At 43.3% G+C, this 26,383-nt stretch overlaps 1 protein-coding gene across 2 annotated transcripts in view; it reads right to left on the minus strand.

The window, feature by feature from the left end:
• RASA3 (RAS p21 protein activator 3) overlaps positions 1-26,383 on the minus strand; it is a 161,426-nt gene that overhangs the window by 125,058 nt on the left and 9,985 nt on the right. Inside the window, exons 3-5 of one of the 2 annotated variants that reach the window (XM_085888004.1) lie at positions 12,607-12,707; positions 11,032-11,126; positions 10,586-10,662 (exon numbers count right to left, since the gene is read on the minus strand). In XM_085888004.1, coding sequence (XP_085744130.1) covers positions 10,586-10,662; positions 11,032-11,126; positions 12,607-12,707 — 273 coding nt within the window. The remainder of the gene's footprint in view (positions 1-10,585; positions 10,663-11,031; positions 11,127-12,606; positions 12,708-26,383) is intronic. The other variant, XM_085888005.1, reaches the window with a different exon arrangement.

A 26,383-nucleotide genomic window follows, 5' to 3' on the forward strand; every position in this document is an offset into this window, starting at 1 on the left:
TGTAACTAGGGGCCCATCTTACACACCATGATTGCTTTAGCACTATAGGAGTATACATTTCAAGCAACGCGGACTAATAGGTCTACAGAAGCATACATGCCAAGCAGTGATTATTTTGAGTTGTAGGAGCATGGAAATGAGCATCGATATATGATATAATGGGCATATAGGAGCATGAGCAGCGAGAATGCCGATAATCCCCTTTACAGATTGAGTCGTCGAGGGGGCCTTATTCGTCGACCTCTCCGGGAGTAAACGGCAGTTTCACTTGAGGGAGACTCCCGATCCTCTTGGTGAGCCTCGACTTGTGCCGGGGATGACTCCTCGATCGCTCTCGGGTGGAACGCGGCAGCCCCATCGCCTGGCGGAGTTCCTGGGGGGGAAATGTCAGAAGGAGGAGTGCCAGAAGGTGGTGTACCGGCGGGAGGAGTACCTGAGGGAGCCAGATGGCGAACCGACACAGTGGTCTCCCTGCCATCCGGGAGCCTGACATGAGCATACTCTGGATTAGTGTCAATGAGTTCGACCCCCTCCACCAGCGGTTCATACTTGCTTTGTCGTACCGGGCGTTTCATGAACACTGTACCGGGGTGGGTCAGCCAGTTGGGCACCGTTTGACCGTCAACATAACGTCGTTGGTGAGTAAACATACGTTCGTGAGGAGTGGCATTTGTGGACGTGCAGAGCAAAGAGCGTATGGAATTCAGAGCGTCGAGAAGGGTAACCTCCCACCGCTCGGGGCCCAGTCCTCTCGATTTCAGCGCCAGAGTTACGGCTTTCCAAATAACTCCATTATACCGTTCCACCTGCCCATTTCCCTGTGGGTTGTAACCCGTCGTTCGACTAGTTGCTATGCCGTGCTCTAATAGGAATTGTTTTAGCCCGGCCGACATGAAACACGGCCCTCTGTCTGAATGTATGTACGAAGGTCTCCCAAACATAGCGAAGAGGTCAGAGAGACATCTCACGACAGTGCCCGAGGTCATATCCGAGCACGGAAACGCGAAAGGGAACCTTGAATATTCATCAACAACGGTGAATATGTATCTGTTGTCTGTTTCGGTCGGTAGGGGCCCTTTGAAGTCGATGTTTAGTCTCTCGAAGGGGGAAGTGGCCTTGATCAGTCTGCCAGATGCCGCGCCATAGAATCTGGGTTTTAGTTCAGCACAAACAGGGCATGAAGCATTCATTTGTTTAATATCTTCAACAGAATAGGGAAGATTTTGTCTGCGTACGAAATGTGCCATCCTGGTTACCCCTGGGTGGCACAGAGACACATGGAGGTCTTGCAAAGCCTGACTGATTGTTGCCGAACTGTAGACCCGGGAGAAGGTATCTGCAGCAGGGTTTTCTTTCCCGGGCCGGTAAACAATGTCGTATCTGTAGCAAGCTAGGTCTATCCGCCATCTCATAATTTTTTCATTCTTAATTTTCCCGTTATTTTTCCCATCAAACATGAAAGCCACGGATCGTTGGTCCGTAACGAGCGTGAAGTGGTTTCCCAGTAAATAATGTCTCCATTTCCGCAGCGCTTCAACGATGGCGTACGCTTCCTTCTCTATCGCTGAGTGTCTCTGCTCGCTTCTAGAGAGAGTTCTCGAGAAGAACGCGACCGGCCGCCCAGACTGATTAAGTGTAGCAGCTATGGCGTGATTTGAAGCGTCGGTCTCCACCACGAAGGGCACCGAGCTGTCGATCGATAAAACCACGGACTTACTGATATCATCCTTGAGATTGTGGAAAGCTCTTACGACAGCGGCATCTGGTGGAAAGTTTTTGCAATGCACTAGGGGATGTATTTTCTCGGAGTATTGCGAAATCCATCTTGCATAGTAAGCGAACATCCCGATCACCCGGCGCATTGTTTGCAAGTCCTGAGGTGGTGGAAGCTCACGGAGCGGGCGCAATCGCTCAGGATCAGGCTTAATTGTGCCGTCGGCTATCGTGTAGCCGAGAAGGTCAATTGACCTTGCCGAGAATACGCATTTCTCGTAGTTGAGAGTCAGATTATATTTTCTAGCAATGCTCAAGAATCTGTCCAGATTCCTATCATGTTCCCTCTGATCCCTACCGCACACTGTGACATTATCCACGTAAACAAAAGTGTCTTTGAGGTTTTCATCTGAGATGATGTCGTCCATAACCCGTTGGAAGCAAGCTACTCCATTCGTGACACCGAATGGTATCCTTCTGAACTGGTAGAGGCGCCGCCCTGCCTGGAATGCAGTGTAAGGTTTGTCTTCCTCTCGGATGGGAATTTGATGATAGGCGCTTCGCAAGTCGATGGTACTGAATACCTTATAATTGGCCACGCGTTCGACCATCTCATCTATGCGCGGCAGGGGGTAGGCGTCGAGTTGGGTGAAGCGATTGACCGTTTGGGAATAATCGACAACCATCCGTTTCTTATGGTTCTGACTGCTGGTTACTAACACCTGTGCGCGCCATGGCGAATCACTCGGTTCTATAATTCCCTCCTCCAGTAATCGCTTGGTTTCCGAAGTGATGAAATTCATGTCAGCAGTGGTATATCGCCGCGATTTGATCGCTATCGGTTTGCAGACCGGCGACAAGTTAGCGAACAGCTGGGGGGACGTCACCTCCGCGGTGGTCAACGCATTTAAAATTAGACGAGGCTTGCTTCCTCCAAAGGGTATTTCGACGCTCGTGTGCTGCTTGAGGACATTATGACCCAGAGTTACGTCTGCGCACAAATCACGAAGCACCAGCACCTTTACATCCCGATGCGTGTACCCTTTTACGTCCAATTCAACATTGCAGTACCCTCGTACGCGGGATTGTAGTGAGGTGGCGGCCATGCATACCGTATTGTCAGTCGGGTGGATTACCCATTTCCTGCCCTTCACTAGCGAGCTGTTGACGAAACTTTCAGAGCTACCGGTATCAATCAGTGCCTCAGCCTTATGCCCGTTAATTCGTACGTTGATGATAGCCTTGGATAGATTCCCCGGGGAGGCTGCAGTCAATTTATTTTGCGAGTAGAGAGCCGCAGAAGTGGGTTTATTTCTCCTTAGAGTAGATTTACATACCCTGGCATAATGCCCTTTCTTGTCGCAATTCATGCATGTGGCATCTCTGGCGGGACATTTTTGACGAGGATGCCTTTTGTACCCACAAAAGAAGCATTTACCAACCGGAGCAGTTGCTGAGGAGTTTGACGAGGTCTGGGTATCCGGCTCCTCGGGTGTTTCTCCATCCCCTATGTCTGGCTGTGTCTGTGCCAGTGGGGTTCCTTGGGTTCCCATCGTAGCAGCGTTCATGAGCAGCATCGGTGTCCCAAATGACTCAGATTGCTGCTGAGCCGTATCCATCGCTCGAGCCTGATCGACTACCTTGTCAAGAGTGGGTTGCGCTTTCTCTAGTAAGCGTTGCCGTATGTGGGCTGATCTAAGTCCTTGGATGAATGCCTCCCGGGTCGCTTCCTTTCGGTGTTCCTCGGCGCTTACCGCCCGGAAGCTGCCGTCTTTTCCCAGCTGATTCAGAGCTTGCAGGAACTGATCGATTGTCTCCCCGGCTGCTTGCTTGCGTGTGTTGAGAAGATGTCGTATGTATACCTCGTTCTTGGGCTTCACGTAGAGCGCTTGCAGCACCTCGATCGCTGCTTCGTAAGTGTCGCACCCCGAGAAGAGCCTGTACACGCCGGGCGAGACATGATTCACGAGAGCGGCAAATTTTTCAGCTCCCTCCGCGATGATGGTCAGATAGTGTGAGAAGGAACAGAACCAATGTGACCATTTCATTTCTGCGTCAGCCGCGTTCGGGTCTGCGTCGAACCTCTCTGGTTTGTAGATCTTGTCCATCTTTGGTTGAGAGAGCCGAGAAAATTAAATGGAATAAATTGAAATGAGAGCGAGAGATGAACCTTCAGAGTTTAGGCTTTATTCCATTTGATTGGAGCCGCTTCTGTGGGCACACCAGGGAATACAGGTTCAGCTAGGAGTACATAAGCAGTAACGTATACATGTGCAGTTAACCATGGCAGACAATCCGCGTAAGCACGGAGTTCGATATAATCTCCATTCTCACCAGTCAATGAGCACCTTCAGTTAACGAGCATCAAGTGGACAGCCGATGTCAATAGCAATGCCCCGGGGACAATCACTCGTGCCGCAGAGACCTCCCCTTATACGCGAGACGCACAACATGTGATCCCGCGTCATGTCCCTCAATTCACGTTAATTCACCACAGGTAGAAAGGATTTCAGGTAGAGTGAGGCTGGAAGCGATTTGATATAAAACTGAGCGTCCACAAACCTGCCACAGTGGGTTTGCTGCAGACCTGGGCCTCATTGAGATATGCCAATAACATGGAGGTATTCTACCAAATACAACCTGGACAAAATGTGGGTACATCACACTGTCCACTCATTCCAACTTATTCCCCATGCACTATATATCCCCAAATGTTACTCTATTTTCCACCATAGTCCTCCCAATACATTTTGTCCACATTTAATCTTAACCCCTCCTCAACCCTACCCACTCCCATCACCGACATCCTTCCTCTGAGAATGGGGGAGGGGGTTCTCAGGGGTTGTGGAACCACATTGGGAGAGGATCTGGGCTGAGTGGGTTGAAATATTGTCAATGAACTGAGCCCAGCTAATAAGCTAGATCGTCAATAGGTCAGTTACCACATTAGTTAAGTGGCTTTACTGCAACATAATAGATATAGGTTTAGTTGTGTGTGCTGTGAGAAAATGTGGTTGTTTTGATTTCTAAGTCTCAAAGCATTGTTTCATCGTGGAGTACAGGCTGAAAAAAATCCCTAACATCTTCTTACCCTTCTCGCATTCTCAATCTCCCTCCCCCTAGTTTTCCCATGCTTCAAATTCCTTAAGAAAAGGCAACATGAATAACTGGGGAAAATCCTAATAAGGTGTCATTGCAGTGAGCAATGCATAGGCTGTGCAAAAGCAAGCCAGTCTAATATGATTGATCAATATTCAGGTTTTTTCCAAATGAAATCACAAAGGAATAGCAAAGAAAAAAAATCCAAAGCAGCAGATAGTGGAAAAGGTAGGTTGACAAAACAGGAAGAGAGAGGACGACTTACCTTGCTTGCAACCGATCAATGGCATAAATCATCAATCTAAGACTGCTGCCAAGATGGTGGGACTCCATACCAAATAATTACTACTCATGGTGTCCACTGCCAAAAATAATTTTCCTAGCAAGAAAATATTTTCTTAAAACTAGAACAGCACTTGGTGGAGCACTTACCTCCACCAGGCTGAGCAGTTGTTTTGTTTCCCGCCGATAGGCCGGATCTGCATCCGGATATTAACCCAAATTGAATCGGCTTGGTCTTGTCACCTACCCAACTCATCCACCAAGTTTCATCCAAATCAGTCGACAACTTTTTGAGATCTCATGCTACATATATCCTTTTTGGCCCAATCTCCCAATGGCGAATAATTACTTTTTTCAATGTCAATATCCAGATCTGAATCTTCACCAAAATCTAATAGATTTGTACTTGTCACATATCCAAGCTGTCCTCCAAATTTTGTCTGAATCCTCCATAACTATTTGAAATATCCTGCTCACAGACGAGCAAACAAACCGACATGGGTGAAAACATAACCTCCAACCACCTTTGGTGGCAGAGGTAAAACAGAAAAGTTTTCTTGTTTCAAGAAAACCCTGAGAAAATGAAATTTTCTCGTGTTTTTTTTTTGTTTCAAGAAAACTTTTCTTCTTTTAAGAAAATATTTCCTTACGGAGAAAAATGTTTTTGGCAGCGTTGACAAAGCCCATGTCTCACTCTCAGTCTTCCAACACCATAATCCAGATCAACGACCAAAGACAAACTACATTTAGGTGGTTATTTAAATATCCAAGAAGCTCCAGATGAAATCAACTGGAGGAAACACGTGAACAAAAATGGCTGCGAGACTGCATTGAACCTCTTAGATCTCCAACATTATGTGAGATCGAAAATAATGTTTGTATAAAGTGTATCAGTTAAAGATTCACAGGCAGAGGCAACCAAGCACAGAGTGGTCCCCTGACAAACACAGGAAACACGAGGCAGAAAAAGAGGCTCTCTGAGACCTATGATGTTTTAATGGTAGATTCACCTTGTGTTGAAAACATTTGCTCAACAACAACAAAAGATGTCTTCTTTCTCAAAATAATGAGCAAATGTGTGAGACATCGAATGCAAAAATTGCTCAGCTAAGTTTATGAGGGGAGACAGATAAATACCTTCTGTGTGATTTTAAGATCAGGACCAATGTGTGAATCTGCCGACGACAAGTCAATTCACCAGCGTCGGTGCTCCGCGGATATCCTCGGACTTTAAAACCGTGAAACATATGCAAACTACCTCGAAGAGCTTTAAAAAAATATCCAAATCAATGAAAAATCATCAGGTTAACAGGTTGGGCAGGATCAAAGCATGCACCCACACCTTGCAATGTGGATAAGCAGATGGGCTATGATGGGCAAAGTGGAAACGCCAACATCAATGATCAAATTGATCAGCAAAGAGAACCACGATTCAACATCGTAACGGTCACAAAGGATCAATAACAAACTGCATTCCTTTCCTGTACACTTTCGCCTGACCGAGGGTCGCTTTCTAAACGCAAGGAACCACAAGCATTTGTGGATCATTTTCCTCGCTGCGTCATTCAACGTTAAACGATTCATTGTCGAGCCAGAATGTTTGTTTATAGTTTGGTGTTGAATTTTATTTCCCGATTTTTCTTCCAACAGGGTGTGCGAGGTAACTCGGCTCCCTAATCGTAAAATGCAATGTGCTGTGACTGCAGCAGAGGAAAGAAGTAGAATGGCAGCAATCACAATCAGGAAGCGAAATCCATAAGTTTCTGCGACAACCACAGTGACCACAGAAAAAGCCGTAATAAATTTCCACAACATTTGCTCAGTTTGTATGAATTACGAGGCAGTAGCACTGACGCATCATAATTCATTAAATAACAACAACAACAACATTTTACAACATTCATTGCATTTTAATGACATCTTTTTTTCTCTCAAACTAAAAAAAACATTTAAGTTTCAGCCAATGGAGAAGTATTTACTCAAGTGATAGAGAAATATGTGTTTCCGAAGGAAAGTTTGGCCTTGGTGAGGTGCATTCAGTAATCGTGCCAAATATTGTGTCATTCATGCAAAAGCTTGCAAAATTTTTGTTTGCAATCGTCTAGTTCCTCATTCATATAAACGACTTCTCTGATGCTCTGGATAACATGACTCCACTTTATGTCGTACAATACTCAAATCCTACTGACACAGGCAGAGCTCAACTGCATCGTTCCCTGATCTGGAATTGATCAGATGCTCGTCTTAGAAATGGAATACTTCTTTCAATCCTGCTAAATCTTACAGTCTCACCTGTCGCTGCAGGAGGATTGACATGTCTATCGATTTCCATGGTCAGCCACAGGATGAGGTTCCGTTTAATGAACTTTCAAGGCCTAAACATCAGCCAGGACCTCTCCTGGGCTGACCATATTGCAAAGCTGGTCTCCAAAGCCAGATGCAGAGTGCACATCCTTCATCATTCCAAGTCATTCCTACTCCCTCAGCCTTTCGACCCTTCCCAGGAACTCCAGGATGCATGCGTTCTTCCAATAATCCCCTCCTGGTTAAACTCCCCAAAATGCAAGCAAACGACACATATCAACTCTTGTTCCTCTTTTCTCCTGTTTGTAGAACTATCTTCCTGATTCTGTTCAATCCAACTTTTCCCTCCAGGGCTTCAAGCAAGTGTGCACTGCCGTGTACACGATGGAGTCACCAGGAGGAACCTGGATAGGATTTGGGTTTCAGCCGTTACTCCACAACCCTCAAATCCATCCAGGCGCAGCCAAGTGAACCTTGCAGAAAAATTTCTGCAATAATTCACGTGTCCTTAGAGAGATAGATAAAGAAAGAGAGGAATAGTGAGTAAAAGATGAAAAAGAAGAAAAAGCAAGAAGTAGAATGAATAAAGAGAATTGTGACAAAAAAAAATTTAGAAAGAAGTGTGAAAGGAACAAAGATGATGTTTGGAAGAACCCAGACAGATAGATTTCAGCAGTTACTTGCCAGGCTAAAACGCAGCAACATGCATAAGCTACCAGAGGTCCGTCAGTAGGGAAGCACAGTACACACAGCATCAGGATATGGTACAAACATAATGAAACGGAAGACCAAGAAGGAACACTAAGATGTAAAGAGCAAAGATGGAGTCATCAGGTGGAACATGGATAGGATTCGGGTTTCAGACGCTACTCCACGACCTTCGAACCCATCCAGGTGCAGCCAAGTGAGCCTTACAGAAAATTTTCTGCAAGAATTCACTTCTCCTTAGATCAGTTAACCGATTCCTTTCCTCCGCCATCTCTCTCCCCTTTACCTATCTGTTTATTTCCTTTCTTATCTGACCCACTGTCAGTTTGTTACCTTTTTACCTTCTGTAACGTCACTCTTCCATGAGCCTCAATATTTGATAAAAAAAAAAAACTGATCTGTTTTCCAAAACATGACATTCACAAAAAATGTAATTGAAGTGAGGGTGACGTGAATTGAAGAACAGAGGGATGACCAAACTGGGATGTCCATAAACGTATAAAATGATGTACAGTAGAGTCTCGTTATACAAAGTAGATGTTAATCGATTAGTTGTGTCAAACAGTTATTATACACAACTGATGCACCTTAGTGAACCAACCAACCCCCCCCCCCCCCACCACCTTACCACCGCCCCCAAATAATAATCAGCACTTCCAAGCATTCAGAGTACATGAGCGCCACCTACAAACATGGCACGACCTTGACACTCCCACACATCACCCTTTCCTATATCCAAAAAAGAAAACACAATCAATATATTTTCATCTTCTACACTTCAACCTGCATTTCTCACATGCAACCATCATAATGCTTAATGAACTGGCAATGAAAAATATTTACTTGATTGGTACACAATGGCTCAGTGGATTTTGATGATGAAAAAAACGATTTCTACATCACTGTACAAATTGATTTTATAACCAGAGTTGGTGTCAAAGCCACCCAATGCTCGCCTGTTTATACATTTATCGTTTTTATAAGACTCGTCTAATAATTAATATTTTTTTATAAAGCATTGCAGTGAAGTCTGATCCAAATAATTTTAAAGCAATCTATGTATTTGTATATTGTAATCAGTAACAAGAGCACAAGTGAGCACAATATACGCCCGAACAAGAAGGTATATACAGAATTGTGCTACTACATGAAAAACAGCATCCTGGTTGCCATGGCAACCACTTTAGATGACGAACATATGTTCTGACACACTGTCTCCACAGTCTGTACCTATGTACCAAATATGAAACGTGAAAGTTGAAAACCTTGGGAGTTAGAGTGCGGACAGGAAGGGATGGAAAACAGCATCCTGGTTGCCATGGCAACCACTTTAGATGACGAACATATGTCAACATGCACCATCTCCACAGTCTGTACCTATGTACCAAATATGAAATGTGAAAGTTGAAAACTTTGGGAGGTAGAGTGTGGACAGGAACAGATGGAAAACAGCATCCTGGTTGCCATGGCAACCACTTTAGATGACGAACATATGTCAAGATGCACCGTCTCCACAGTCTGTACCTATGTACCAAATATGAAATGTGAAAGTTTAAAACTTTGGGAGGTAGAGTGCGGACAGGAACGGATGGAAAACAGCATTCTGGTTGCCATGGCAACTACTTTAGATGACGAACATATGTCAAGACGCACCGTCTCCACAGTCTGTACCTATGTACCAAATATGAACTGTGAAAGTTGAAAACTTTGGGAGTTAGAGTGCGGACAGGAACGGACGGACAGACAGACAGACAGACAGACAGACAGACGGACGACCGGTATCACATAATACGCCACGATATATATATACATATATATATATATATATATACATATATATATATATATATATACATATATATATATATATATGTACATACATATATACACATATATATACATATATATATATATATATATATACATATATATATACATATATATATATATATATACATATACATATACATATATATATATATATATATACATATATATATATATATATATATATATATATATATATATATATATATATATATATATATATATATATACATATATATATATATATATACATATATATATATATATATATATATATATATATATATATATATATATATATATATATATATATATACATATATATATATATATATATATATATATATATATATATATATATATATATATATATATATATATATATATCGGGCCTATAAAAAAAGTGTGGTAGACAAAAGCATTAGAAAGGAAAAAATAACGCACCAAAAACTTTTACATTTTCACGCTCACGCTCACGCAGGGGGTATCGCTATAGCTCTCTGTTCTTCGAACAGGCGAGCTAAAAACAGGATTGTCCACCAAAGTGCCTTCCATTCAAATATAATTCCGAAAAACGACTGCTCCTTATAACATGACAAAACTACACTTGTTAATTTATCAGAATCAGCATAATGTGAATTATGAAACGTACCTCACAAGAAGCTGGTGGATAATATTTCCTCCGTCTGAGATGACTTCTTTCACTGTGATATCCAAATGAACTTTACCCTGGAGGAAATGAAAAACGAACTTCAACCAGGACATTTCTTAGTATCCCCAACCTGCTATCCCCATTGCATATGATCCTCAACTTATTTATCGGAAGAAAATAGCTTCAGGCATCAACATTGGGTGTTAAAACATTGATTCAGTTTTCCTGATGAACAAACGTTTTGTATTAAATAAGCATACAAGTGGGAAATCTCGACAACAAACGAAACCATACAAGCTATTTATTAAAAAAATTAAAAATGACTCCTGTGTCATTAATTTTCAAACCTTAAATATGTAAACTATGTGACATTAATCGACTTCTTGCCGAAGCAAAATACGTTTCACTTATATTTGCATCCTGTAGAGGTGCCATACACTTCATACCTGCACCTCCGAATTGTCATCCACCTGCTGCACTGCAAACCACGTGTCTTTGCCATTGTACATCGAGAGCTTCTCACGGTCAATGGCCACTTTACCTAAGCATTCAGGCATTCACCAAGACAACAGATCATCTTCACGATTCGGAAAGCAAGTGTATCATACATAAAGTCAAAAATGAAACCACTGCTTTACCATGACAAGACGATAGAGCAAATCTTACACCAATAATCAATAATCAAACTTTTTGAATGAATAATTTGTGAATATAAATTGTAGAATTTGAGGCAAGAAATAAATTAAAAAAAACATGTTCTTGAACATGAGTTTGTCATTCAGACTTCAAGAAAACAAGAGGAACTGAATTTTGAGTCAGGGCAAGTCATAAAAATCCATCAAGTACAAAAAAGGTCAAATTATGAAAGCATGAAACTCTAATTGCAAAAGTAGGAGTCCACTTAAATCAATGCCAAGCTTTTGCAAATCACGATTTCAAAACATGAATTTATCATAATATTGAAGATATTTATCCATGTTCATTAATTACTTCAACCACCGAAGGTGGACGGAGGTTATGTTTTCACCTCTGTTTGTCTGTCAGTCTGTCTATTTGTGTGAATGGGATATCTCAAAAGGTTATTATATACAAGGATTTGGATTTGGATGAAACTTGGTAGACAGGTCAAGTGTGTGACAATGACAAACCGATTCGATTTTGATGAAGATCCAGATCTGCATACGGGAATTTTAAAGTGATTCTTAACCATTGAGAGATAGAGCCAAAACCAATATAGAGCACGATATATCAAAAGGTTATGGACGAATTTGGATGAAATTTGGTGAATTGGTTGGGTATGTGACGAGGACTAATTGATTCGATTTTGGTGAAGATGCAGATACGAGAATTTTAAAGTGATTCTTCACCATTGAGTGATAGGGCCAAAAACGACATGTAGCATGATATTTCAAAAAGTTATGGATGGGTTATTACAAAACTTGGTGGATGCGTTGGGTAGGTGACAACAAGAAGTAGATTAGATTTTGGTCTCGGGCTGGATCCAGATCCGGCCTATCAGTGTGATAACAAAACATAAACTGTTCAGCCTGGCGGAGGTATGCGCTCTACCGAGTGCCACTCCAGTGTATTTGAATTATTATTGACTGACACTTTGTCTTAACAGAATACATGAAGGATGAATACATTTGAGAGAAAGATAAAATTCATGTGAGCAGTCTGACTATGCTCTGGCATGCATTACAACACCATTTGGAAAAAGATTGACTCAACCATAATCCACAAACTAATTCATCAATCCAAAATGGGGTTGAAGCAGTTCTCAAGGCAAAAGGGGGTCACAATGATTATTGATTCTACATAAAGGCAGATTTGATTTTTCCTTTTATAACAGGTGATGTTATATCCTTAAGGGTTCATGGAAATCCTTTAAAAGTGCTTCATGCGACAATGATTGATTTTGTTGTCACGTCTCAATTAATAAATTTCCTACTGCACTCATACTTTTGAACCCCACTGCACATAAGTATATTTTCCAAAAGATTCCTCCTATTATCGAATACCAATGACGGTGTCTCTTCGCAGAACACGATCGTAGAGGTAAAAGGAAAGAAACCGGAAACTTCTTGGGATTTCACAATAATAGTCTTCACCAAAGAATGGACTGTAAAAAAAAAAAAAAAGAAACAGTCCAAGACATTTTGAATGACATAAAACTACAATTCCTATTTTAAATGATCCAAGAAATAGCTGGCCTTGATTTGTACTCGTACACATTTGTTTTTGATCTTTAAAGTGTTTTATTTTAATCACCAACTAACTGGGTGCCTATTATAGAACCTTTCAAATATAAACTTCCCTTGACAAGAGCAAACTTTTCCAAACTATCAACAAACAAAACAAAAGCATTAATAATTACAAATTACAAACAAACTACAAAAGGAAGATTTCTTTTTTTCAACTTAAGGTAACACCATTGCAGAATCATTTTCGACCACAATCAGGCTACATATTTTGTGCTTCCATGGTACACATGCATGCAGCAACAACAATGCTGAGAAAGCCATATCCCCATTAGCATCAAAGCTAAGCATAGTAATAAGAAATACGATAAACAAATTGCAATAATAGTCTACCACAACGACTACTAGACTTGAGCACCAATTACGATCAGTAATAACCCAGACAACGTGGAATGCGAGGTTCGAATCATATCCAAACTGATGCACCCACATGAAGCGATTAAGTCTTGTGCTGTTGCTCGTCTGGACCCAAAGTTTGACAGCCCACAAAACTGGGGACCATTTGTCCATCCGACAGATGTGCCTAAAGAAAGAACTCCATGCAATATCAGTGTACATAAGCTAAGGCAGTCTGGGCAAAGACAGTGTTCCTAAGATGATTTAACCAGAGTGTGCCCAATATCCCCTGGTATGGCACCGCATATGAAATACTTGGAGAGTATCGGAGTCTCTCTTCAGGAGCATTCACATTTCTGAACCACAGAGGATCACCAATATCATTGCAATCTATGCAAATACACTATTGTGTGGTCAAGATAGGCGACACTGCCTCAAAACCATGTGTAATCAGTTCATAATGCAACTTGCCTTCTCAATGTGCATTCAGACATTGCATCCACACTAACCCGAGGTGTGGGTGGTAGATCCAAGGTAAATGGACCTATGCACCATTCAACCATATCACCGCAAAGAAACTGATTCTGGTGGATGTTCAGAGGCAGCATTTTGAAGATTTGTTTTGATCTATGGAGGTCAAAGGCACATCATGCAGGCTGCTTTTTCAAAAGGCTCCAAGGTCACTGCCAACTTTAGCAGGTCATCATTGAAGAGATCAAAATCATTTGCAGAGACTGTGGTGTTGTGGTAGGGGTGCTTAGAAGGCAGACACGAGCGGAGGAACAGTCGAGCCCGGCTTTGTTGCACCAGTGGGAGCGCGGGCGTAACTCCCCCCACCATCATGCCCTGCCCCGCAGACCCGCAGGCTACACCACAGAGACAAAGTCCAGAAACACCAAGTCATCGAGAGGTATGCCCAAATGATTGAAAACACTGATTAATGACCACATTGATAACCATGCAAGACAGCGTCAGAGCGAGGACACAATCCTGTATGGTACTGGATGTGATCATGAACAGAAGGGACGTTTTCAGTCTCACCCACACAAGTACTGCCATGTCTGTGTGCAGATCCCTAAATAAGAAAATCAGATTGTTGGGGGTACTGACACCTGTCAAGCCTTCCAGTGCCTCTTGGTTGCACATGATATCCAAGGATAGTTTGAACTCAGAATGGTGTTTGGAGAGGAAATCAAAAATAGGACCACTGGAGCTGTAGCTTCTCTGGGCCCTGGGCTAATGTTGTAACCCAAATTTGGTAGCATTCTGACTGGAGGGTCTGGAGAAGATTTTTGAAGGAATTTATGCAATTTTCCCAAAATTTACTGAGGCTACCATTTTGACAATTCCGGTCATGTGATCGGCATGACCTCTGCAATTTAACATGAGGACTCTGTCCTAATGTTGTAACCCAAATTTGGTAGCATTCTGACTGGTGGGTTTAGAGAAGCAGATTTTAAAGAATTTTATGAGATTGACTGTTGGCCATTTTGACACACTTCCGGTCACGTGATCGGCATGACCTCTGCAATTTAATATTCCTACCCAGGCATAATGTTGGAACCCTAATTTGGTAGCATTCTGACTGGTGGGTCTTGAGAAGAAGATTTTTGAAGGAATTTACTCAGTCCGCCATTTTGACCTACTTAAAGTCACATGACTGGAACGAGCTTTGCAATCCCCGTTACCAGTCAGGAGCGAAACGTTGCTGCCAAATTCCAGCCGGATCAGCCCAGCAGTTTGGCAGGAGAAGTCGAAATAGGAGACAGATGGATGGACAGATGAACAGACGGACAGACATATGATGACAATAGCTTATCTGGCATTCCAATTCCAGATAAGCTATAAAAATCAGGACAGCATCTATTATAGTTCTTCTGGCAGTGAAACCAAAATGCTGTGGATTTATTCGGACCACAGCAAACACGTTGCGCAGGATGGACAGTTGTGTTATCAGGTGGTAGTTGCTGAAGTTTGTGCTTCTCTTGTAAAGGCATAATGACCCCTTCTTTTTTATCAAATGGTGGCATGGCCAGTGCACCACACTTACTCAAAGAAGCCGTTTAAATTGCTTTGCATATTGGGGCCTCTGCATACTTAAACAGGTCAAGTGAGATGCAGTCTGGGCCAGCAGTACACTCATTTCATAAACACTTCACAGTGACCTGCACTTCCTCGAAGAACAGTGAATCTATATTAACCACAGGGTCTTCAGTGATGGTAGTAGTCACAGAGGACCAGCCTCCAATTCTGGATTGTAAGCTGCTGGTAAGGCCCAAGTCACATTTGCTCTACGGCGAGGATACGGCGGCCGTACGCCCTCTGAATTGACAGAAACGTGCGGCGGCCGCAGAGTTTCTGAGGTGGCCTCAGGGTGGCCCTACACTGTATGGCTATATTTTACAATCCGTAAGGTCGCCGTGGAATTATAACGCGGAGTTATAACTTTTTTCATTTCTACGTTTGCCGTAGCAATTAGACAAGCCGAAAAAAAAAAACTGGTAAAAAAAACAAACAAAAATTAACCCATTCGTTACCGTCTGTCAGGCCGGCGAACCCTGCGGTCGCCTTGCGGGCACCTTGCGGACACCTTGCGTCTGCCTTCAAAATTATATGGCTGCCGCAGGAACGCCCTAAGGTCACCGTGCGACATCAAATCAAAGACCGTACGGCAACCCCACGTTTTCGGTTTCCACAATTTATAAATACGCCGTGCAGCTCCCCGAAAAATAAAAACATATGTGACTGCTACATTGTGTGACCATGGAAATACTGCGGCCGCCGTATAATTGCTAATGGCCGTAGATTTTGGAAACCCCACGGCCGCCGTGGCAAATGTGACTTAGGCCTCAATACGCCGTGCGGCTCCCCGAAAAATAAAAACATATGTGACTGCTACATTGTGTGACCATGGAAATACTGCGGCCGCCGTATAATTGCTAGTGGCCGTAGATTTTGGAGACCCCACGGCCACCGTGGCAAATGTGACCTAGGCCTAAGAAATGGAGTGCAAACCCACAAGGTTCTTTTAAGCATGAGAGCATCTCTTTCAAGTCCTGGCAAGTGGAGCCGTCTACTTTGACAAAAAGAACATCCATCCTACAATATACGTAGTCAGCTCACATGTTGTACGTCTGATCACACAGCAAACCAATAGCAGAATGCCATGTCAAACTCAGTTTTCAACTTCATTCGCAGGTCCCTCATACAAGTCTTGGATGCCTCCTCAGCATTCCTCCTGAAATAACCTGTGCGTCAATTCTGCTAAGCATCGTTTTCACCTCTCTGGTCCAGAATTGTGAGCATCTCAGCAAGCAGCCACAGACCTCTATACAAAGTATTGGAGCCAAAGATTCAGAAACAGCCAAAAGTATACCAAATTTGTGAACAACAGCCCAAGATTCTTCGACATCTTCTGAATTCATAAAGTGCTCTACGGAAATTGTGGACAGAGATATTAAACCAATTCTGTTCACTTCTACATCCCGAACAAGGGTCCACACATTAGTGATCCACGTTAGTGATTTGTAGCCTGGTATTGGCTTAATGGTTAAAGGTGGTTGGCTTAAGATCTTAGGGTCTTGAATTTCAAGCCCCTGTTCTGCTTTTAAATAACACAAGGTGGGTTGTGTAGAAGTGGATTTTCTCTAAGAATTTGTAGTCAGTCTGAGTGAATAAAGGTGATGTGCAGATGAAATTCAGTCAGTGCCAACTGATGATTGGTATTAACCAGTGCTTAAACCCGACCATAAACATGGAAAGACTTGAATATGGAAGTATCACAAGCCAGCTTGTTGTCCAGTTATTTATAGGTTCGGTTGTGTCAGAAATCAATATGAAGTGATAACTATTCATCCGTTGAAAGTAGGAACCCAAGATAAAGATGGAAACCAGAGCGGAGGGAATTGTCACATGGACATATTTGTCATTTCTTGTGCCTCAGTTGAATCCAATCACCATTTCCACAAATCCAATGCAGTCCAGCCAAAATGGGGCATTCAGGTCACCAATAATTAGTAACTGGTCATGCAGCAGGGGATGGACATTGTAGGTGGTTGTAGATGAGCATGAATCTTTTCTTAGACATCTTCCAACAGGGGTCAGAGTGGCAGGACAGGAAGGGCAGTCATTGTGGCAGAAGGGGGTGGGGGCGGGGGGGGCATGGCAGCAAGATGGGAGAATGGCCGATGCTGGGGGCGGAGGAGGGGGACACAGTATTGCAGGGAGGTCAGGGAAGAAGATGTGGGGGGCTCCAGACATGAACGGACATTCGGGACAGGGTCGAGTGAAGGGTGGTTGAAAGCACAAAGGAAAGTACACCTTGCCCTTGCTTGGCATGGAGGGTGGGAGTGCATTCTCAGAAATATCAGTGCACAGCAAATCCGTGCAGAGTAAAGTATTAATTAAATGCAAAAAGGGGGGTTTACGTTCCAGACCCCTCCTGAAACGAATATCAACACCAATCAAATCTCACATTTCACCAATAAAGACAAATAAAAAGACACTTTTTTTAATCCAAATGTGCATTATAAGTCACACAGCTTGATTAAATTATATTACCTCAACATGTTTACGTATCAATACACTTGACAGAGATCATCAATCTCACATTTACACATCATTCTCACTTTACATGAATCTATAATTCCAGCAATGTGTGTGTGTGTGTGTGTGTGTGTGTGTGTGTATCTGTCTGCGGTGTGTGTGTGTGTGTGTGTGTGTGTGTGTGTGTGTGTCTGCGACCGCCGTTTCTCGACAACCGCCGGTCCGATCTGATTGAAACTTGCCAGGAATATTGCCGGGACCCGCGGATGTGCCTTTTCAAGGTTTGATATTAATCGGACGAGCGGTTCCCAAGTTACGGCCATTTTATTGCTTTTTTCAGTGTTGGAAAGGTGTATATATATATATATATATATATATATATATATATATATATATATATATATATATATATATATATATATATATCGCAGCTGAAGTGTCGTTCCACCATATCATGCCATTTTTTCCGAAAGATATCTCAGAATAATGATAACAGCATATTAATAATAATAATAAAAGCACAATAATTGGCAGTAATAAAAAGAATAACGTGATGCAATGACCAATGTCTGTCAACCAATAACACCTATATATTGTCTGTCAACCAATAATGACCAATAACCTCTGTCAACCAATGACAGGACACGGTGCTATGACATCACGAATGACGTCACAATTAATTTTTTTTTGCACGATTGACGTCACAATTCTTCTTCTTCTTCGTTTGGTATGACGTCACAATCGACGCTGGGGACCTGAGTATGTGCCTTTTCAAGGTTTGATATCGTTCTTCATCTGTTACAGCTGTTTCCCAAGTGTTTCCCAAGGTTTGAAAGCTGTTTTTGGGGCAAGAGAGGGGTTTGAGAGAGGGGAGGGAGAGAGGGGAGGGAGAGAGGGGAGGGAGAGAGGGGAGAGAGAGGGGAGGGAGAGAGGGGGGTAGAGAGGGGAGGGAGAGAGGGGGGTGAGAGGGGGGTGAGAGGGGGTGAGAGGGGGGTGAGGTGGGGGGTGAGGTGGGGGGTGAGGTGGGGGGTGAGGTGGGGGGTGAGAGGGGGTGAGAGGGGGTGAGAGGGGGGTGAGAGGGGGTGAGAGGGGGTGAGAGGGGGGTGAGAGGGGGTGAGAGGGGGTGAGAGGGGGTGAGAGGGGGTGAGAGGGGGGTGAGAGGGGGTGAGAGGGGGTGAGAGGGGGTGAGAGGGGGGTGAGAGGGGGTGAGAGGGGGGTGAGAGGGGGGTGAGAGGGGGGTGAGAGGGGGGTGAGAGGGGGGTGAGAGATGGGGTGAGAGAGGGGGTGAGAGAGGGGGTGAGAGAGGGGGTGAGAGAGGGGGTGAGAGAGGGGCATCACAATTCAAGAGAGGGGAGAGAGGAGGGGCGAGAGAGTGGGGGCGAGAGAGTGGGGGCGAGACAGTGGGGCGAGACAGTGGGGGCGAGACAGTGGGGCGAGACAGTGGGGGCGAGACAGTGGGGCGAGAGAGTGGGGGCGAGAGAGTGGGGGCGAGAGAGTGGGGGCGAGAGAGTGGGGGCGAGAGAGTGGGGCGAGAGAGTGGGGGCGAGAGAGTGGGGGCGAGAGAGTGGGGGAAGAGAGTGGGGGGAGAGAGTGGGGGGAGAGAGTGGGGCGAGAGAGTGGGGGCGAGAGAGTGGGGCGAGAGAGTGGGGGCGAGAGAGTGGGGCGAGAGAGTGGGGGCGAGAGAGTGGGGCGAGAGAGTGGGGGCGAGAGAGTGGGGGCGAGAGAGTGGGGGCGAGAGAGTGGGGCGAGAGAGTGGGGGCGAGAGAGTGGGGGCGAGAGAGTGGGGGCGAGAGAGTGGGGGCGAGAGAGTGGGGCGAGAGAGTGGGGGCGAGAGAGTGGGGGCGAGAGAGTGGGGGCGAGAGAGTGGGGGCGAGAGAGTGGGGGCGAGAGAGTGGGGCGAGAGAGTGGGGGCGAGAGAGTGGGGGGCGAGAGAGGGGGGCGAGAGAGGGGGCGAGAGAGTGGGGGCGAGAGAGGAGGGGCGAGAGAGGAGGGGCGAGAGAGGAGGGGCGAGAGAGGAGGGGCGAGAGGAGGGGCGAGAGAGGAGGGGCGAGAGAGGAGGGGCGAGAGAGGAGGGGCGAGAGAGGAGGGGCGAGAGAGGAGGGGCGAGAGAGGAGGGGGGAAAGAGGAGGTGGGAAAGAGGAGGTGGGAAAGAGGAGGTGGGAAGGAGGGGGAGAGAGGAGGGTGAGAGGAGGGGGTAAGAGAGGGGAGGGAGAGAGGAGGGGTGAGAGGGGGGTGAGAGAGAGGGGCGTCACAATTCAAGAGAGGGGGGGCGAGAGAGGGGGGGTGAGAGTGGGGGCGAGAGAGGAGGGGGAGAGAGGAGGGGCGATACTAGGGGAGAGAGAGGGGTGGGGGCGAGAGAGAGAGGGGGCGTCACAATTCTTCTTCTTCTTCGTTTGATATGACGTCACAAATCGACCTGAGTATGTTTCCCAGGTGTTTCCCAAGTTATGGCCATTTATGATATAGTTGGTCCAATCTAATTGAAAAAATTCCCCAATCCAGTCGTCGTTTACAAGAGCGAAGGAAAGAAGCTGCACATACTGGCACGCACCTACGGGCCCGCACTAGTGTTTACATAGACGTTAGCGTGAACTGAGCCATGAGTGTTGGTCACATGACTTATTCCCTGAGTGGCACACAGACTTATAGTTGGTTCGCAGGCCTTCCAGACCACCAACATGACCTGTGCAATATCAAACCACCCCCCGTGTAAAATGAAATTTTGGTATTTGAAGAAAAAAAAAGGAACCATGTCGTTGCGAAACTGTGCAGATAAACCCCATACAGAGCGAGGGCAAGGTGTATGCTGTCGCATCATGACAACAGGACAGGACATGGGAGCGAAGAAATTTTGCACATCAATTAATTCAAATTAGAATTTCATTCTTATGTCCTGTTTAAAGCCTCATGGATGAGTGAATCTGACCACTCAGTAATAAAGTCTTAAAAAGGGCCATCATTGAGATAATGGTCAAAACCTATATCTAATAGATACATCGAAGTTAGAACCGAGCCGGATTACAAGCAGACACCTTTCGCATTTGAAACCAAAAAAAGAAAAATGACATCAATGAATCTGTTAAATTCACAGGCTGGGTTGGGGCAGCTGGCAAAAAAACACTTCAAAATATGGCTTTATGTGACCACATAAATAAATGACTCACAAATGAAAACATGTTAACTCGATCCCTTATCTGAACAAGACAGAAGATTATAGCGAGATTGGATGTGGGTCCAAGTCTGGGTCAGGTGAAATCAACAGTTTTTGCGGGCAACAAGCTCCAACAAAACTAAATCAAAGGCCAATGATATAGCTTCAATGAAAAACAAAAAGCAATAATCAAATTGTAATGCTTATGTGACAAAATGCAGTTAAAGATCGATTTTACATGAACTGCAAAAATAACAAAGGCAGTCGATCATAAACTGACGTTTGTAGATGGACAGACAGAAAAAGACAGACAGACAGAGTGAACCAATTGCTTGATCCTGCTTTTAACTTTTCACATGAGCGATAAATATAGTGTATTACTGGTCATCTTATGTTGATGGAAAAGTAGTCAAACAAGCAGAACAATACAGAAGTGGCTTCAGCCCTTGATGACCTTGAGCAGCAATTGGTATCACTGGCAAGACATGTATACAACCTCTTCAGGCAACACATGGAAATATAACAACTGACAGTAAGTCTGAATGTGACGGTATACTAATCAACATGAGGATGAAATAAAATCCTTGTGCTGCATTAGGGTCTCAGATGAACTATCACATACCAAGGATTCAGTCGTTGCATTCAACAACGTTCTCGTTGGCGACGTGAAGAAACGTTTTCCATTCATGACTACTGGTCAGATGGAGTAGGCAGTCAGCTGAAGAACAGATATTGCTTTGCAAATATGCTGTTTTATGAGCAAGATGATGGTGTCAGTATGGACTGGTCATATTTTGAAACGGCACACGGAAAGGGAGCAGTGGATGCTGTTGGTTGCACAGTGAAGCGTGTTTGGTGGCTCTCAGTTCTGAGAAAAAAAGGAAGTCGTCTCAAGTGCAAAGATATTTGCTAATGTCGGCTGTGCAAAGACACGTGCAATATATGTAACAACAGAACAAATCCAAAACCTCACAGAAAACTATAAACAATGCCGGAAGAAATGCTAAGCAGTTTCAGAGATTTCTGCAAGCTGCATTTTGTTCGTCCATTGGAGCCTGGTATCACTGCCATTGCTGTTAATACTGCACATCCTTTGATCCTTCTACCGTTATAAAAGAGCGCAGCATCGTTCCACAAACGGCCCTGGCACATGAGCATCAAGAGATGGAACAGAGCGATGATAATGATGACATCAGCGATGCAGACAGCCCTCCACAGGAAGTGAAAGTAGGAGACTGTCACCAAAGTTGATGGAGAAGGAAAAATGCATGTTACACCATTTATTGGACAAGTTTTGAACACATCAGATACCCAGAGAGAATGAATGACAGTCATAATCATGAAGAAGATTTCCAAATCTTTGAAGACAACGTTTAGTTCCCTGAGAATAAACAGTTGTTAATAACGAGTGCCCAGAGAAGGAAATTCAACACAGGTGGAGGCCATGAGGCCCATCAAGCCTGCACAATGGTTGCCAACGTATGGCTGTTGGACTGTGCTCTCTCTTTTTTAAATGCTTAGCATCAAGCAAGGAAGGAGCACGTACCATTTTTTGAAGTCTTTCGTTCGACTTGGTCAGGGTCCGGTTCAAACTGTCAAACTCCCAGACTTATAGCGGATGCTCTAATCATTACGCCACCCAGTTTGGTTGAACGAGTCCGAATTTGCGGTTGATATCAGTACAGTCTTTGAAATACTGAAAAAAGAAACTACTGTTAACAGTCTTGAGATCCACGTGTTGCCTCATGATAGTGAAGTTAGAGTAAAACTTGAATTGTTGCTGCATTACATTACCAGAAAGCAAACTTTTATTCATGTAATCAAGAAAAGAGTTCTTGTCATAACAAATTTCACATGCCACATGCTCAGAGTTTTCACACACTGAATTTGATGTCAAGTGGATGAAGCATGCAACTTTGATCAGTCCAGTTTCTACAAAAGTGAAGGAAAATGTTGTGTAATAAATCTTCAAGATTGCACACTGATAATGTATTAGATTACATTTCCTTTGGTTGTAGAATGCCTTAGTACATCTAAGATTCAGATCGATGTTAAAATGTCTCGATTCATGTGATTTGTTATTTTTGAAGATCGTACATGCAGCGGAGTCTCGTGATATCACTCTCTCTTTGATATCGTGATATCAATCTCTGTTTGAAAACAAATTCTCTTTTAAAATAAAATTTTCTAAGTCCAAAAACAGTTTGTTCCCATATAAAACAGCTGCTTATAACAAAATCCTGACAAAAAGAACAACTTCTTCTGGTCTTAATGAGTTTGATATCAATGAGACTCCATTGTGTTAGTGTATATGTTGGGCCAAAGTGATAACATTGACACCTATCATTAGTTTGTGCATAGTTAAACTTAGCATGATGCACAGTAAGTTGGTGAAGCTGCTACGTGGCATGTGGTTTCAAAGCTATAGCAGAAATATTGGCGATATTCAGACACATTGGCAGATCAGTCATTAATATGACTTCATGCAATGTTTGAAAGTTAAAAGTTAAGACCATCCTCAATCAAGGACATTATGAGAGAGAACAATAAAAGCTGAAAAAAAATTCTCCACAAATGAAGGCAAAATCGATTCATTTACAAAAATTTTCAATCATGTTGCAAAGACGTTTGACAAAGTTCTTCAAAATGTTGTTGAATCCAATGTGAACTCATGATTTTGTGGTCCAGTTAGCAACACCTTATAAACAACGGAGAAGTTAACATAGGGAATGGTCTCCATAGAAAGGTCGTGGCAGCAAAAACAGTAGATAGGTCAAAGTTTGAATTTGATAGATACAGTCATGGCCAAAAATATTGGCACCCTTGCACTTTTTTAAAATAACACAATTTTCTCCAAAAATAAGTTGAAATTAACAAAAGTATTTGGTCTCCACAATTCTTGATTTAACTGTTAATATTACAGAACCTTTGATTTTGATTCAGAACTTAACATATCCTTTTTAATTAGAAAATAAAAAGAAATGACAGTGACAAAATTATTGACACCCTTGACTGAATATTTGGTAGCACGGCCTTTAGACAAAATAACTGCAGTCAAGCTATTCCTATAGCCATGAATGAGCTTCCTACACCTCTCTACTGGCAGTTTTCCCCACTCTTCTTGTGCAAACTGCTCCAGTTCTCACAGATTTGAAAGGTGCCTTCTCCCAACTGCTGTTTTCAGATATCCCCAGAGGTGTTCAATGGGATTTAGATCTGGACTCATTGCTGGCCACTTCAGAATGGTCCAGCGGTTTGTCTTGATACATTCCTGGGTGCTTTTTTAAGTGTTTGGGGTCGTTGGCCTGCTGCAAGACCAATGACCTTCGATGGAGACCCAGCTTTACGACACTGGGTTGAACATTGTGCTCCAAAATGCCTTGGTAATCTCCTGATTTCATGATGCCATCCATGCACACATTCAAGGCACCCAGTCCCAGAGGCAGCACAGCAACCAAAAACATCACTGAACCTCCTCCATGTTTGACTGTGGGGAAGGTGTTCTTTTCATTGAAGGCTTCATTTTGTTTTCTGTAAACAGAGATGATGTGCTTCAGCAAAAAAAACTCTAATTTGGTCTCATCTGTCCACAGGATATTCTCCCATGATTTTGGCTGGCTCAGGTGTGTTTTGGTCAGGCATTCTTTTGTCTCTCTCTCAGCAGTGGGGTCCTCCTGGGTCTCCTACCATTTCAGAGTTGGCAACGGATGGTGCGAGTTGAAACTGTCGTATCTTGTGTCGGAACGCCAGCTTGAATCTGTTTGGCAGTTGATCGAGGTGCTTTCTCCACCATTCGAACAATCCTTCGCTGCAATCTTCAATCAAGTTTTCTCTTATGGACACATTCAGGGAGGTTGGCTACAGTGCCATTGGCCTTAAACTTCCTGATAACATTGCATATGGTGGACACGGAAAATAAAGGTCTCTGGAGATGGACTTGTAACCTTGAGATTGTCCATGCTTGGCTACAATCTTGTCTGACTTCCTCAAAAAATTATCTGGTTTTCTCTCTTTTCTCCATGCTCATTGTGGTACACACAGTGACACAAAACAGCAGAATGACTCCTTTTCTCCATTCAAACTGGTTGAATGAGTGATTTTTATATTACAGGCACCTGCAACTCACCACAGGTGAGTTCAATTCCAAAGTAAAGGAGAATCACCTACTTAAAATCTAATCGTTTCTAACAACTTCTAAAAGGTGCCAATAGTCCATGCCATTTTAGGATTTGTGTGTGGAAGAAGCTGAGATTTAGGAATTTTTTCAGCTTTTTTTGTTTTGCTCCACTGCAAACCAAATATATATATATATATATATATATATATATATATATATATATACATATATATATATATATATATATATATATATATATATATATATATATATATACATACACCAAAATATTTTTTAATTTCAACAATTTTCTGGAAGAAATGGTGCATTATTTGAAAAAAAGTGCAAGGGTGCCAATATTTTTGGCCACGACAGTACCTAGATGGGCTGGCAGGATGGTCTAGAGTCTAGACTCTAGAGGTATGCACACTCGCCTCGAAGCTATCTGGCATGAGTTTTAATCCCAACCCAGCTTTAAACTGTTATCTCGATGATTCACAGGAAGGATGATTTATCAATGTATGTCCCATCCCTGGAATAGAGATTAAATGGGAATCCCATCTGCCGGTATTAGAATTGGTGGATGTTTAAGATTCCATAATTGGGACGGAAGTTCACCTTTCAGCATGACAACGACCCGAAGCACACAGCCAAAGCTGCAGTGGAGTGGCGAAGGAACAAAAAGATAAATGTCATTGAGTGGCCCAGTCAGAGCCCCGACCTAAATCCAATCGAAAATCGGTGGCATGATGGAAGATCGCTGTCCATCAATGCTCCCCACGCAACTTGACTGAGCTTGAACAGTTTTGTACAGAAGAATGGGCAACTATTGCCCAATCAAGGTGTGTAAAGTTGGTGGAGACATATCCCAATAGACTCACAGCTGTAATTGCTGCAAAAGTGCTTCCACCAAGTATTAACTCGGGGTTGGTGGGGGTAAGACACTTATCCAACCAAGACATTTCAGTTTTCTGTTTTTAATCAATTTTCTGAAATTTGTATAATTTGTTTTTCACTTGGAAGTTGTGGGTTACGATGTGTAAATAAAGATGGAAAAAAGTCTGATTTAATGCAATTCAACTTCCAGGCTATAAGGCAACAAAAGGTGAAAATTTTGGAAGAGGGGGTAGACTATATATAGGAACTGTGTATCCTGTATATGTGTGTGTGTGTGTGTGCATATATATATATATATATATATATATATATATATATATATATATATATATATATATCTTCTTCTTCTTTCGGCTGCTCCCGTAAGGGGTCGCCACAGCGGATCATCTGTATGATCCGCATAGTGATTTGGCACATGTTTTACGCCGGATGCCCTTCCTGACGCAACCCTGGTCACCTCTTACGACACAGGGATATGGTACACCTATTTT

This window comes from Eptatretus burgeri, chromosome 7 (genome assembly GCF_056783735.1).
Source record: "Eptatretus burgeri isolate ZD-2024b chromosome 7, Ebu_testis_v1, whole genome shotgun sequence".
NCBI lineage: Eukaryota > Metazoa > Chordata > Myxini > Myxiniformes > Myxinidae > Eptatretus > Eptatretus burgeri.